The 15,000-nt window shown below is 49.4% G+C and overlaps 1 protein-coding gene across 1 annotated transcript in view; it reads right to left on the bottom strand.

The window, feature by feature from the left end:
• The window catches only part of LOC143274666 (uncharacterized), a 55,684-nt gene that overhangs the window by 27,218 nt on the left and 13,466 nt on the right, over positions 1–15,000 (bottom strand). The window contains exon 2 of the mRNA XM_076578539.1: positions 13,188–13,390. Coding sequence (XP_076434654.1) covers positions 13,188–13,390 — 203 coding nt within the window. The remainder of the gene's footprint in view (positions 1–13,187; positions 13,391–15,000) is intronic.

Genomic DNA, 15,000 nt, shown 5'->3' with positions numbered 1-15,000 from the left:
ACACACACACACACACACACACACACACACACACACACACACACACACAGAGACAAAGACGAGACAGACAAACAGACACGTCACATCGCAGGCAGGCAGGCAGGCAGGCAGGCAGGCAGACAAAGACAAAGACACGCACGCCCTAACAGAAAGTTGACACGAGGGGAGACCAGTTCACACACTGCACCGACCATGAAACCCTATCACACAGCCCTGCAGATAAACCACAGCAACACCATCCCTACCAACACCCCACACACACATACAGGCCTCACACACACACACACAAACACACGCGCGCGCGCGCACAAACACACACAAACGCTCAAACAATAGATAACAACAACACGCCTTTTTTTTTTTTAAATTGTTGTTGCTGATTTTTGTTGTTGGTCCCTACGGAGAGAGAGAGAGAGAGAGAGAGAGAGAGACAGACAGACAGACAGACAGACAGAGACAGAGAGAGACAAAGAGAGACAGACACACAGACACACACACACAGAGGGCAAAAACCACACGAACGATCACACACACACACACACACACACACACAGACCCCAAGAGAGACAAACACAGACAGAAACACAGACAGACAGACACACACACACACACACACACACACACACACACACACACACACACACACACACACACACACAGGGCAAAAACCACACGAACGAACGATCTTAACTGGCTCTCCCCAAGGCACTGTTGATGATATCAGAAAAACACGTGTCTTTGCCGGCCCATTTTTCTTTTTCTTTCTTTTCTTTTCTTTTCCTTTTCCCTCGTGAAGGAAGGAGAAGAGGGGAAGAAGAGATGGAGGGTGGGGTGGCGAGGAGGTAGGTTTGAGGGGGTGAGGAGGTGGGTGGGTATGAGGATGAGGATGGAGGAGCAAGAGAGAGAGCAGGGGTGTGGTGGTGTGTGTGTGTGTGTGTGAGTGCTATCAGTGCTCTCATCTGTAGCCTTTACATACATGTATATATGTAGCCCTGGGGCTGCAGGGAGGGCAGGGGGAGGGGAGGTGGACGGGGGGGGAGGGGGGTGGGGGGTGGGGGGTGGGGGGTCTGAGACAGACAAACAGACGGATAGACAGAGACAGAGATTGACAGCCGGGGATGAAGAAAGAATGAATGAGAGACAGACAGACAGACAGACAGAGAAAGACAGAGAGAGAGAGAGAGAGAGAGAGAGAGAGAGAGAGATTAATGGTATTTCGTGGCGCGCACTAGTGTTTGAGTGTGTGCATGCGTGCCCGTTTCAACTGCCCATTGATGTTTGAGAAATAGTGTATGGGTGCATGCGTTAGTTTGTGTGTGTGTGTGTGTGTGTGTGTGTGTGTGTGTGTGTGTGTGTGTGTGTGTGTTGTGTGTGTGTGTGTGTGTGTGTGTGTGTGTGTGTGTAAGCGCACGCGCGCACACCAAGTCATGACGTATAGTAACTACGTTTGCTGTGGTAAGATTGTGGGTTACGGTGTGGTGGGGGTAGGCCCACACACACACACACACACACACACACACACACACACACACACACAGAGCGAGCGCACACTGAGCCGACTGTTGTGTACATCCGTTTGGGACAAAAGACTGAAGCGCCCTGACACTGAAAAAAAAACCCCACCTCACACTAAGGCAATGAACACACTGCTGCGACACTCAACAAAACCCCCCCAACAAAGGTGGCTCCAGACACTGGCTTGAGGAGAGGAACTTGAGGGACAAGGTGAGTGGGGGTGGGGGTGTAATAGTTGGAGGGAGGGCGGAGTAGAAGCTGGGGTGTGTGTGTGTGTGTGTGGGGGGGGGGTGTTAAGGGGGTGATGGGGAGAGAGAGAGTGAGGGGTGGGGTGGGCAGAAATGTTGAAAAGTGAGGAACGGTTCAGATGGGGGCACACATTTTTTTTTTTTAATTAAGTTCTTTTTTTTTTTTAATCAACATCAAGATTCTTGCCAGTGGTTGCTTTTCCTGTAACTTTTTTTTTCTTTCTCTCCCTTTATATACACAGACCACGCACACAGACACTGACAACACACAAGACACAGGAAGACAGACAGACAGGCAGACAGTCACACACACACACACACACACACACACACAGACCACAGCATAACCACCAATACCCCGAACACCACCACCACCACCACCACTCAGACGACGACGACGACATCAAAACAAAGGTACCGCAAGGACCAAGTATATCAAGCGCCATGTTATACACACACACACACACACACACACACACACAAAAGGAGGAAAAAAAAAAAAGGAAAATGCGGCGAGATCTACACAGACACCCACCTGTACAACAACAAAGACAAAGCCAAACGCCATGCACTAAACTCTCCTTCCCTTATCCCTTGCCCACTCACCCTCCCCCCCTCCACACACACACACACACACACACACACACACACATACACACCCTTCCCTTTCCATCACCAACTTCGTTTAGTTCGCCTCTCCACTCCTATACATCTAACCCACCTCCTCCTTCTCCTTCTTCTCTACACTGACTCCCGGTTTACCCGGACATTACCGTAGTGCGGGGGCTTACGTGCTTGTTTATTTATTTCCCACTTTCTTTCTTTCTTTCTCTTTTTTAAATGCAAACGCAACGGGATCCAGATTTCGAACACCACACAAACGCTCAATCTTCGCTCACGCAATGGCACGAGCAAACACACACACACACACAGAGGCACGTGCGCGCACACGCACACACAGACCCGCGCGGGCACCCACGCACGCACGCACACACACACACACACACACACACACACAGAGACAAACAGACACAGACAGAAACAGAGAGAGAGAGAGAGAGAAAAATGACAAATGACAAATGTTTCATTGAGGGCAGAATGGATAAGATGCAAGCTTCTTTTCACCCTGCCCTCACACACGCGTGCACATACATACATACATACATACATACACACAGTATGATCATTGAAATAACTAATAAGTGCGAATAAATCATTGACATAGAACAAATCAAACAGATAATAGCAGATACATAGACGGAGAGAGAGAGAGAGAGATTCAGACAGACAGAGAGAGAGATTCAGACAGAGAGAGAGAGATTCAGACAGACAGAGAGAGAGAGAGATTCAGAGAGAGAGAGAGAGAGAGAGAGAGAGAGAGAGAGAGAGAGAGAGATATTCAGACAGAGAGAGACGGCGGGAGAGAGAGAGAGATTCAGACAGACAGACAGACAGAGTTTCAGACAGACAGACAGAGAGAGGGAGAGAGAGAGATTCAGACAGACAGAGACACAGAGAGAGACAGAGAGAGATTCAGACAGACAGACAGATAGACACAGAGAGAGACAGAGACAGACAGAGAGAGACAGAGATAATGAGCGACCAGGGTCACAGTGTGGTATAACAGTGACTCAGCAACATGGAGCACTGGTGGTATATATATATATCACTGTCCCCATCTATACCAGGATAAGACTCTACAGCGAAACCAGATCGTCCATCCATGGCACCACAACTATGGCCATCACAGAGAGAAAAAAACGACGAGAGAATGATTGGGGGGGATGGAAGGGGTGGGGAGGGAAGGAAGGAAAGAAGGAAAGAAAGAAAGAAAGGAAGGACAGACACAGACAGACAAAGTGAGGGACAACCAGGAAGACAGACACAGACACACAGACATACTACACAACTTCTATAAATCATGATATTCATAAAGCTCCTCTGTCGAAGTTTTTCTTTCTTTCTGTCTTTCTTCTTCTTCTTCTTCCAGGGAAAAAACCAAACCACACGGAACTTGCACTGTAAACAAACCATTATTTTCCTCAAAGTCACTGGCTCATTCTGCGAATCGCATCAAATCATGCCCCCCCCCCCCCCCCCCCCCCCCCAACACCCACCTTCCGCCCAGTTCCCTCTCTCTCTCTCCTCTCCTCCTCCTTCACCCCCCATATCCCTCCTCCCCCACAAAGCTCAGCCTGTCACAGAAACATTCATACACCCCCCCCCACCCCCCGTTTCCCCTCCTCCCCCCACCACACACCCCTCATCCCTCCCGTCAGCACGAGCCCACGAGTGTGTAAACTGCTCTGTAAAAAAAACAAAAACAAAAAAACTTCAACAACAACATTCACACCCCAGTAAAACTCAGCAGGATTCCTTTCCGTATCACCACCACCCCATCCCCGACTCTTCGCCACCCCCCTCCGCCCCACCTCACACCCACACCCACACCCACCATCCTCACAGCATCGCTGGTCTACTACACAAATCGTTCCTTGAAATCGTTTTCTTGCTTTGCACACACATTTTGATTCTGGCAACATTCTGATCTCTCTCTCTCTCTCTTTCTTTTCCCCTAGCCTTGCAAAGAAAAGTTTCGAAACAGAAACACACACACACACACACACACACACACACTACCACCACCACACATCACCACGCCAAATCTCACCTCCACCACCTCTAAACCTAGCAGCTCCCCCACCCCCCACGCCCCCGCGACCCCCCTCCCCCCACCTTTCCCCTAGTTGATAGTTCCACCATCATCACCTCTCCACCCCCACTTCCAGGCCGTCACCCACACTCAAAAAACACAGCACCCCCCCCCCTCCGACCCCCCACCCCTCACCCACCCACAAACCCTCCCTAACAAACAAGCTTGGTATATAGAAGGATGGAACAGATATCAGCCACGTTCGCCAGAGACAGACACAGAGAAACAGAAGAAAAAAAAAAAGAAGAAGAAAAAAAAAGAGAAGAAACAAAGAGGTCCCTCCACTCCCCCTCTCCCACCCCGCCCTCAAGGGAGGCAACCCAGGCCGACCCGAGCGCCGCCCCGAGTGCGGCAAAGGGGCGCAACTGGATCCGGCGTGTTCCAGTGGAACGACTATTAACTTGCACTTAGCCCGCTCCGGTTACGGGGCGACGAGAGAGCGTGATAAGATAAAGCGTCAGCGGCTCACAGGGCTCACAAGCCGCTCACAGGGCTCACAGTACAGGACTCTAGGGGTCTTGGGAAGCAGGCGGCAAGGCACGCACAAGAGCTGGGAACTCTCAACCCCCCCTGGGGGTTCTTGGGGGGTTGGGGGGGGGATCTGTCACAGGCCGAGGAAGGTTCACGTGTATGGTTGTGGGTGGAGGGGTCAGGTCGGGGGGTGGGGGTGGGGGGGGGGGGGGGGAGACAAAAGAGTGAGTGATAGTATCATCAACCGTTTGTGGGAAAGGAGAAGGAGGAGAAGGAGGGGAAGAGAAGAAGACGAAGAAGAAATAAAAAGAAGAAAGTGAAATGAGAAGAAGAAGAAGAACAAGAACAAAAAGAAAAGAGAAAGGAGGAAGAGGAGGAGAAGAAGAACAAGGAGGAGGAGGAATAGTAGGAGGAGGAGGGGAAGGGGGCTAGTAAAGAGCAGGAGAAAGAAAGAAAGAAAGAAAGAAAGGAAAGGGAGAGAAATTCTGACCAGGGCCGAAAGATGATGGGGGAGAGGGGGGAGGGGGATGCTGATAAGCTTCAACAGGATGGATTGAATGAAAATGAATGGAGAGTCAGGTCAGGAGATCGAGGTGAAAGGAGGGAGGAGGGATGGGGGTGGGGTGTGGACTGGGGTGGGTGGGGGTGGGGGGCATGGGTAAAAGGTGGTGGGGGGTGGGGGTGAGGTTGTTGAGGGATGGGCGGTAATGCTGTTGGGAGATGGGAAATATAGGGCTTATAGTTCCAGCCGCCTCTCAGCGACTGGTTCGCGAGGAGATTCTTAAAGATTCCATCCTACAAACCTCTCTCTCTCTCTCTCTCTCTCTCTCTCTCTCTCTCTCTCTCTCTTTTAAATTCAACTCTCCATGATCAACTTAGCCCTTTCAGAGACCAAACTTGAACAACCTCGGTTATCAGTCTCGCACGAAAACCGCGTCCCCACCCCGCCAAAAAAAAGTAAATAAATAAACCACCACAAAAACACGCACGTGCTTGCTTGTGTGTGTGTGTGTGTGTGTGTGTGTGTGTGTGTGTGTGTGTGTGTGTGTGTGTGCAGTGTGCCTGTGTGCGCGCGCGCAGTGTGCCTGTGTGTGTGCGTGCGTGGTGTGTGTGTGTGTGCGTGTGTGTGTGTGTGTGTGTGTGTGTGTGTGTGTTTACGTGTGTGTGTAAGTGTGCGTGTGTGTGTGTAATAAGTGTGTGCGCGTGCACGCAAAAAATATGATTATAATGAAAAAAAAAAACGACTAGCAAAAATCCTCATCACACCCACAATCTCCACCTCCCCCCATCCCCAATAGCCCACCCCCACCCCACCCCTCCCACACACACCACCCCCAACAACATCCACTCTTTTCTACATCAGCCTTTCTCCTCCACCCCCCCTCCCCCCCAAAAAAAACAACAACAAACAACAAACCCAACAGCAACAAAAATCCTCCCCCGCCACCACATCCTCCTCGACATTATCTTCAGAGTAAATCAGAGCGAAATCCGCCACAGCGATCTTACGTGGAGATGCCGGCATCATGATCTGACATAAACATTACAGCTGAAAATCTCACCGAAGCATCCCGCCCTTGCGATGGCACCCTCTCCCCCTCCCCCTCCTCCTCCTCCCCTCACTTCCTCTCCACACACCCCACCACCCCACCTCCACCGCCCCTCCCACACCATCCGTCCACCCCCTCCCCCACCCCCTTTTTTTAACGAAAGGAGAAGGAAAGAGGAAGTGGATCGGTGTGCAACTGGGGAGAGTTTCAGTTTCAGTTTCTCAAGGAAGCGTCACTGCGTTCGGACAAATCCGTACACGCTACACCACATCCGCTGGGCAGATGCCTGACCAGCAGCGTCACCCAACGCGCTTAGTCGGGCCCTTCTTCCGGTCGGACTGCGAGGAGCCGCGATCCGCAATGTAAGCCACAAAGGGGGCAGGGGTAGGGACAGAGAGAGAGAGACAGAGACAGACACACAGAGACAGAGACGGACAGACAGACAGACAGACAGTCAGACACAAACACAGAGAGAGGGAGGATGAGAGACGCCTGCCATGATCCCTCCACCCTCCCTGTGTCTGTTACCAGTATGTCTTTCAGCAGAATGTGCGACTTATGCCTCTCTCTCTCTCTCTCTCTCACACACACACACACACACACACACACACACTCGTATGTATACACACAAACACACCACCACCACCACCACCACCACTCACCACAAACACACACAACCACAACATAACATCAAACCTCATCCCACACCCCCCACCACCTTCCACCACCCCAATCGCCCCACCCCCCCCACCCTTCCCCTACCGCCGTACCTAAACCAAAACCCTCCACCACCACCCACCCCCACCCCTCCCCCACAAAAAAAAACACCAAAAAAACAAAATCGACCATCCTCTTCCCAAAAAATAAGGGTGACAGCAGCAGACACACACACACACATTCACACACACACACACACACACACACACACACACACACACACACACAGAGGCAGCAGCAGAGGGCAGTGGGAAGCCAGAGCCCTCAGCACCAACTGTGGACCCACTCAGCCTCCAAACCCATCCCCAATCCAGCACACCCCTCCCCCAAGCACCCTGCCCCATCTCCCCCCCTGAGAGGGCGCCCGGAGGTTGTTCGGGTTGTTTGAGGGGCCCTGGGGAAGATGGAGGGAGGAGGGAGGGGGGGAAGGAAGGAGGTGGCGGAGGAGACCCAGACTCTTGGCTACTACTACTACTACTGTCCACATCCATCACCACCTCACCTCCCCCCTCCTCCTCCACCTCTTCCTCCTACACCTTCTCTGCGAAGGGGCCAAGCGTCAACCGACTCTTCAAAACAGCCAAGGGGGGTGGGGTGGGGGGTGGGGGTGGGGGGGGGGGGGGTTGGGTGGGCGACCCCCGCCAGCTCGTGTGTGTGTATGTGTGTGTGTGTGTCTGTATGTGTGTATGTGTGTTCGTCTGTGCGTGTGCGTGTGTGTGTGTGTGAGAAAGAGAGAGTGTGTGTGTTTGCATGTGTGTGTGTGTGTGTGTGTGTGTGTGTGCGCGCGCGCGCTCACGTCTTGAGTGTGTCTGTGTGTGTCTTGAGAGAGATAGAGTGTGTGTGCGTGAGTGTGTGAGTGTGAGTGTGAGTATGTGTGTGTGTGCCCTCTTCCTCCTCCTCTTCCTCCTCTTTCTGCGCCTGATACCCCTTCTTGGTCTTGCCTCTTCATCGTTCTCATCATCATCATCTTCCTGACAAGGGTGTTGGGGGAGGGGGGAGGTATAGGAGGAGTACAAGGAGGTATGTGACTGGGCAAAAGCTCCTTGTCTGTGTGAGCCCCCCCCCCCCCCCCAATTCCCCTAACCCCCACCCCACCCCACCACATCCTCCCACCTCCACCTCCTCCTCCACCTCCTCTTCCCAACGATACACCCTTCTCTTTCTCATCCTCCAAGCCACTCACTCCCTCACTCACTCCCTCATCGCTCCCAACTTTCCACTACTCCTCACCATCGACCTCCCACACTTCAGCACGACCCCCCCCCCCAACCCCCCCCCCCTCCCCACTGTCCACATCACGAGTCCATACCCTTCTGCTGTCCCCCCCCCCTCTCCCTCCCCCCCACCCCTCCACCACTGTCCATCATCTCATCTCTCCTTGTATTGTGTCACGGGGCCACAACTTGTTACCTCCCACGCTCAACGGTGCAAAGTTGGTGAGGAGGATGGGGGGAGGGGGTCATGGGGTGGGGATGAAGGGCGAGAGAGAGACACAGAGAGAGACAGAGAGTGTGTGTCAGTGATTTCTGAAGTGGTTGCGGAGGTCGGGGGGTGGGTGGGATTGGTTGGATGGATGAGAGTTTGGGCGGTGGTGTTGGAGTGTGTGTGGGGTTGATGATGAGTTTAATTAAAAGTCTCCTTCTTCTTCTTCTTCTTCTTTTTCACCCTCTCTTGGCGGAGGTGGTAGTGTTTAAGAGTTTAAGACTTTAAAAAAAACACCCATAATTTGGCCATGTGACAGAAGAAGACTTACTGTTGTCAAAATGGTTTCATTGTTTTTTCTTGATTGATTAATTTTACTCATTTCGTAACCGCCTTTTTTTTCGTTAATTTTTAAAGTGAAATTTGTATGTATGACAGTGGGGCGTCTGATGCCTTTGTCACGGGGCAGATAATAAACGACTGGGCAATGGAGGTTGTTTTTTTTTTTCACAAGATGTGTACGTCTTGTAATTACTTCTCTGTTTAATCAATCTGTCACTTCAGGAAGCAAGCACAAACACACACACACACACACACACACACACACACACACACACACACGCACGCACAAAGAAAAGCAACTCTGCCTGCCTACCGCCCAGTGTCCATCCAACCCTCTTCAGATGAAAATCAGAAGACATTTTGTATTGTGAACAAACAAAACAAAACAAAACAAAACAAAACAAAAAACAAAAACAACAACAACAAAAAGAACAAAACAAAACAAAAAAACAACTTCCGAATCCATCATTATAACCAGCGTTCACAGTAGGCTTATGACAACATTGCAGAATGGACAGGAATAAACACTTTTCAGAGACCGACCCAGAGACTTTGACACACACAACAACAACCCACAGAACTGGAGGACTCTGGTGAACAATTCCTTTGTGCGTAGCCCCCAATGACTCTCCGCCCAGTTGCGGGAGCAAAAGAGGACATACATGTAAGCAGAAGTAGTATAAGTAGTAGAAGTAGTAATAGTACAGGAAGGATTATGACGAGGAGGAGGAGGAAGAGGAGGAAGAGGAAGAAGAGAAGGAGGAGTAGAAGGAGTAGCAATATCATCATCATCATCATCTTGATTCATGTTATTATCATGATCATGATCATTATTATCATCATCATTATCATTATCATTTAGAACATCGACATGTTCAAGCAAGCGCTAATTAGGTGTACTTCCCGCACAGGGGGGAAAACGCGAGCGAGCGCGGAGTGGCTGCCCCTTGCCTGCTGCTAACATAGGCGGCATTGAAAACGTCCACAAAAAAAAAAAAAAAAAAAAAAAACACGTGAAAGAAGAATTCCCCCCCCCCCTCGCCCCCCAACCACCTCCTGCGGAGCTTTGCAAGCTCAGGGAGAGAAGAAGGCAAAGGAGAACCAACTACCCCCTTGGCCCTGGTGTCGTCAGTCACCCCTAGGGCTCTTGACGCTCGGCCCTAGGCTTTGAGGGGTTGGGGGTTTGGGGGTGGGGGCAAACTTTGTTCGGACCCAGACCTTTTGCTTCCCACTGCACCCCCCACCCCTTCTCTCCCCCCCCCCCTTCAAAACCCGTGTCGCTTTCCCCCACCCCACCCCACCCCACCAAAATGTCGTGCCCCCTCTTCACCCCTGTAGTCCTGTAGTCTCCATGGGGCAAAAACTTGTTCGGACACAGACCTTTTGCTCCCTTTGTGCTCTGTCTGTCTGTCTGTCTGTCGCTTTCATTCATTCATTCATTCTTTCTTTCTTTCGTCTTAGGCACCCCAAGCCATTCGCCCCATTTTGGAGTACCTCTCCACCCCTACCCTCCGCCCCCTTCCTGTCAACTTCATCATCTTCTGGAGTTGTCCCCCCCACTCCCACCAGTGTTGACAGACTACGGGTATGGGAGGCGACTCATCCCGCTCCCCATCCTCCAGTTTAGTAGTTATCAGCCTTATCTATCTATCTCTCCCTCTCTTTCTATATATATATATATATATATATATATATATATATATATATATATATATATATATATATATGTATGTATGTATGTATTGTTTGACAGGCGCAATAGCCGAGTGGTTAAAGCGTAGGGCTTTCAATCTAAGGGTCCCGGCTTCGAATCACGGTAACGGCGCCTGGTGGGTAAGGGGGTGGAGATTTTTCCGATATCCCAGGTCAACAGATGTGCAGACCTGCTAGTGCCTGAACCCCCTTCGTGTGTATACGCACGCAGCAAATACGCACGTTAAAGATCCTGTAACCCATGTCAGTGTTCGGTGGGTTATGGAGACACGAAAATACCCAGCATGCATGAACCACGACAGAGTCATCGGCAAGTCGATGATGGTCGTGTAACGGAAAGAAAGAATATGCATATAGAAAGTACCATGAAAAAATACCTGAATACATGCGTATTGTCTAGATTTATCTTTGATGGTCAGCCGTATCCGACTACGACCATCAGATTGTTCAGATTGCTTTAACTGATGAATACAAGACTCTGATGACAAAACTAAAGAAGGAAAGGCTGGACGTATAATGATTATACAAATCCTAAACAACACTTGGGGAGAGAGAGAGAGAGAAAAAAAAAAGGACCAAGTTACGTTTCTCGCAAATCGACTAAATGGCGACAAACATAATGATAACATCCTTTTCCCACGCCCCCTGCCCCCCACCCTTCACCCCCCCCCCCCCCAACACACACACACACCACCCACCAGTCCCCATCCTTCTATCTCCAACACACACACACACACACAAAGAAAAAGAAAAAGACCCAAGTTCGACACATGGCTCTCAACCCACCCACATCGAGGCTGTGTGTGACCCTTGTGATTTGCATGACCTTGCACGTGACGCGGCCTAATCTGGCGCCCCCTTGTGTGTGTGTGTGTGTGTGGTAAGGGCAAGTCACTGAGTGCTCTGGAGTCAACAGGCGAGCAAGCCAGTTGGCCATGTACTGATAATGAGAGAGACAGAAAGCCACGACCGCCCTCTTTACACCTCTCTCCGTCACTGCGTCCCTGGCGTGTGGCATGGCGCGATGATTATTATCACACTGATGATTATTTTAGCCTTCCAGTTGGTAATGTTAGGCGTGTCCGTTTTGCCACGTTGTCACGTCTGTCACGCATGCAGAATGATAATATATATATATATATATATATATATATATATATATATGTGTGTGTGTGTGTGTGTGTGTGTGTGTGTGTGTGTGTGTGTGTGTGTAGAGAGAGAGAAGGGGGGGCATTGGCGCTGTATTCTATCCAGTGTTAACAGACATCAGGTTAATTTCATACAACCTGCTGTGCCACACCCAAAACTATACAATACGTGAGAACATTAATCACGCTTGCTCACCTTCTTTCCCCGCCAAACCTCACACCCCCAACCAACAACAAAACACCAGCAGCAACCACAACAAGAAACACACACACACACACACACACACACACACACACACAAAACAAAACAAAACAACAGCAGCATAACAGACAAAACATACAAACAAACGTGTCACCATTCTTTTTAGTTGGACTTCCTCCTCTTTGGAATTGCTTTTTTTGTTTTGTTTTATTTTCTGGAACAATTCCGCCAGATGGAGGAGGAGGAGGAGGAGGAAGAGAAAAAGAAGAGGAGGAGGAGGAGGAAAGGGATGAAAGATGGAAAGAAGAAGCAGAACACGTAGAAGAAGAAGAAGAAGAAGAAGAAGAAGAAGAAGAAGAAAAGTAGAAGGACAAAAACGAGAAAAGGAAGAACGAGAAGAACAAGAATTATCGTCATCATCATCATATCATCATCATCATCATCATCATCATCGCCATCATATCATCCCATCATTATCATCATCATCATCACCATCATTATCACCATCATATCACCATCATTTTTGTATTTGTATTTTATATTTTGTATTTATTTTTACCACGAAAGATTTCTCTGTGTGAAATTCGGGCTGCTCTCCCCAAGGAGAGCACGTCGCTATACTACAGCGCCACCCATTTCTTTGGTATTTTTTTTCCTGCGTGCAGTTTTATTTGCTTTTCCTATCGAACTGGATTTTTCTACAGAATTTTCCAGGAACAACCCTTTTGTTGCCGTGGGCTCTTTTACGTGCGCTGAGTGCATGCTGCACATGGGACCTCGATTTATCGTCTAATCTGAATGACCAGCATCCAGACCACCACTCAAGGTCTAGTGGAGGGGGAGAAAATATCGGCGGCTGAGCCGTGATTCGAACCAGCGCGCTCAGATGCTCTCGCTTCCTAGGCAGACGCGTTACCTCTAGGCCATCATTCCACTCTAGGCCATCACTCCACTCTAGGCCATCACTCCATCATCATCATCATATCACCACCACCACCACCACCACCACCACCACCATCATCATCATATCACCACCATCATTATCATCATCATCACCATCACTTTCACCACCACCACCACCACCACCACCACCCCTGACAACAGCCGGCCACCCCATCAAACCATTCAGAACTCCATCCAACTCACCGACGACGTATTTGTTGATGTAGTCGTCCTTGCAGATGAACTTGCTCTCGTCCAGAATATACAGCTCCTCGCCCGTGGTCAGCTGCTTGTGGCACACCATGCACGTGAAGCACTTGAGATGGAACACCTTGTTGCGGGCCCGCCGGACCAGGTCGTTGGGAGAGATACCCTGCGTGCACCCGGCACACTTGGTGCCGAACCGCCTGTGTGTGGAAGAAGAAAACAAAAATCCACGAGTTACTTGCAGAATATTAGAGAATCAGAATCGGATACCGGAATGGGTTCTCGTTTTCCGAGAAGATTAGACAATCGGAATTGGAATCGAAATGGGAAACGTAATCGGAATTGGAATCGGAATCGAAATGGGAATCAGAATCGGAATTGGAATCGGAATCCGAAGATTAGACAATCGAAATCGGAATCGGAATCGGAATTGGAATCGAAATGAATCCTTCGCATTCAGGCCTCATCACTCTCAAGTTAAGGGGTGTGGTACGTAAACATCATTACAAGTCAACGAAACAACATAAGCAAATAAACAAATAAATATAGACAATAATATATATATATATATCTATATATATATATATCTATATATATATATCTATCTATATCTATGTGTGTGTGTGTGTGTGTGTGTACGTACAAGAGAGAGAGGGGGGTCAGGGGCGGGGGCATGGGGGTGGGGAGAGACAGAGAGACAGACTGAGTGGTTACATGTTTTTTTAAAAAGGGTGTGTAACAGATTAGAGAGAGAGGGGCGCGGCGGGGGGCGGGGGGGCGAGGGTGACAGAGTGACAGAGACAGAGACATAAAAGGTTACACAGAGACACACAGACAGAGTGACAGAGACAGAGACATAAAAGGTTACAGAGAGACACAGGTGGTTACACAATCATGTATTGATGTATGTAAAAGTGTGTGTAGTGAATTATAGTAGAGAAATTGAAAGAAGAAAAAAAAGGTTACTATGTATGCAATGAACTACACTACACAGCACAACACAACACAAACCCACACCACACCACACCACACCACACAACACACTAACCCATACCACACCACACCACACAACACAACACAACACACTAACCCATACCACACCACACAACACAACATTAACCCATACCACACCACACCACATGACACACCACATTACATACAGTCTACATCACATAACACGGCCATTCTGTGGCCATTCTATCAGTGTCTGCCACCAACGTTTTGGACAAGCTGGCACTGCCAATAGTCCAAAAATCCACACACACACACACAAAAACGACCAACAAATGACCACGTTTTGAGTTCAATCGGTCATGAGAGAATAGAGGAGAGATAGAGAGGGGTGGAGGTGGGGAGCCGGAGAGTGAGTGAAAGCGAGAACGAGAGGAAGAGAGAGAGAGGCAGAGAGAGACAGAGGGAGGGAGAGAGAGACAGAGGGAGGGAGACAGAGGGAAAGAGAGACTGAGGGAGAGAGGGCACACACGAACAGGGAGAGAGAGAGAGAGAGAGAGAGAGAGAGAGAGAGAGAGAGAGAGAGAGAGAGAGAGAGAGAGAGAGAGAACTACATCCACTACGATCTAATTTTGAATACACATGTATAAGATTTTTTTTCGGTCACAAATTCAATATAACAATACCTTCACGTTTACAATGCAGTGCGGTAACACAAACGAATTACGAATATACATATATATCTGTCTCTCTCTCTGTCTCTGTCTCACTCACACAAACACACACACACACACACACACAAAACAAAACAAAAAGAAAAAAACAAACAGAAACCCATATCCAGCAACCCAAACCATGA

The sequence above is a fragment of the Babylonia areolata genome, chromosome 29 (assembly GCF_041734735.1).
Source record: "Babylonia areolata isolate BAREFJ2019XMU chromosome 29, ASM4173473v1, whole genome shotgun sequence".
NCBI lineage: Eukaryota > Metazoa > Mollusca > Gastropoda > Neogastropoda > Buccinidae > Babylonia > Babylonia areolata.
This window is presented reverse-complemented; position numbering and strand designations above follow the sequence as displayed.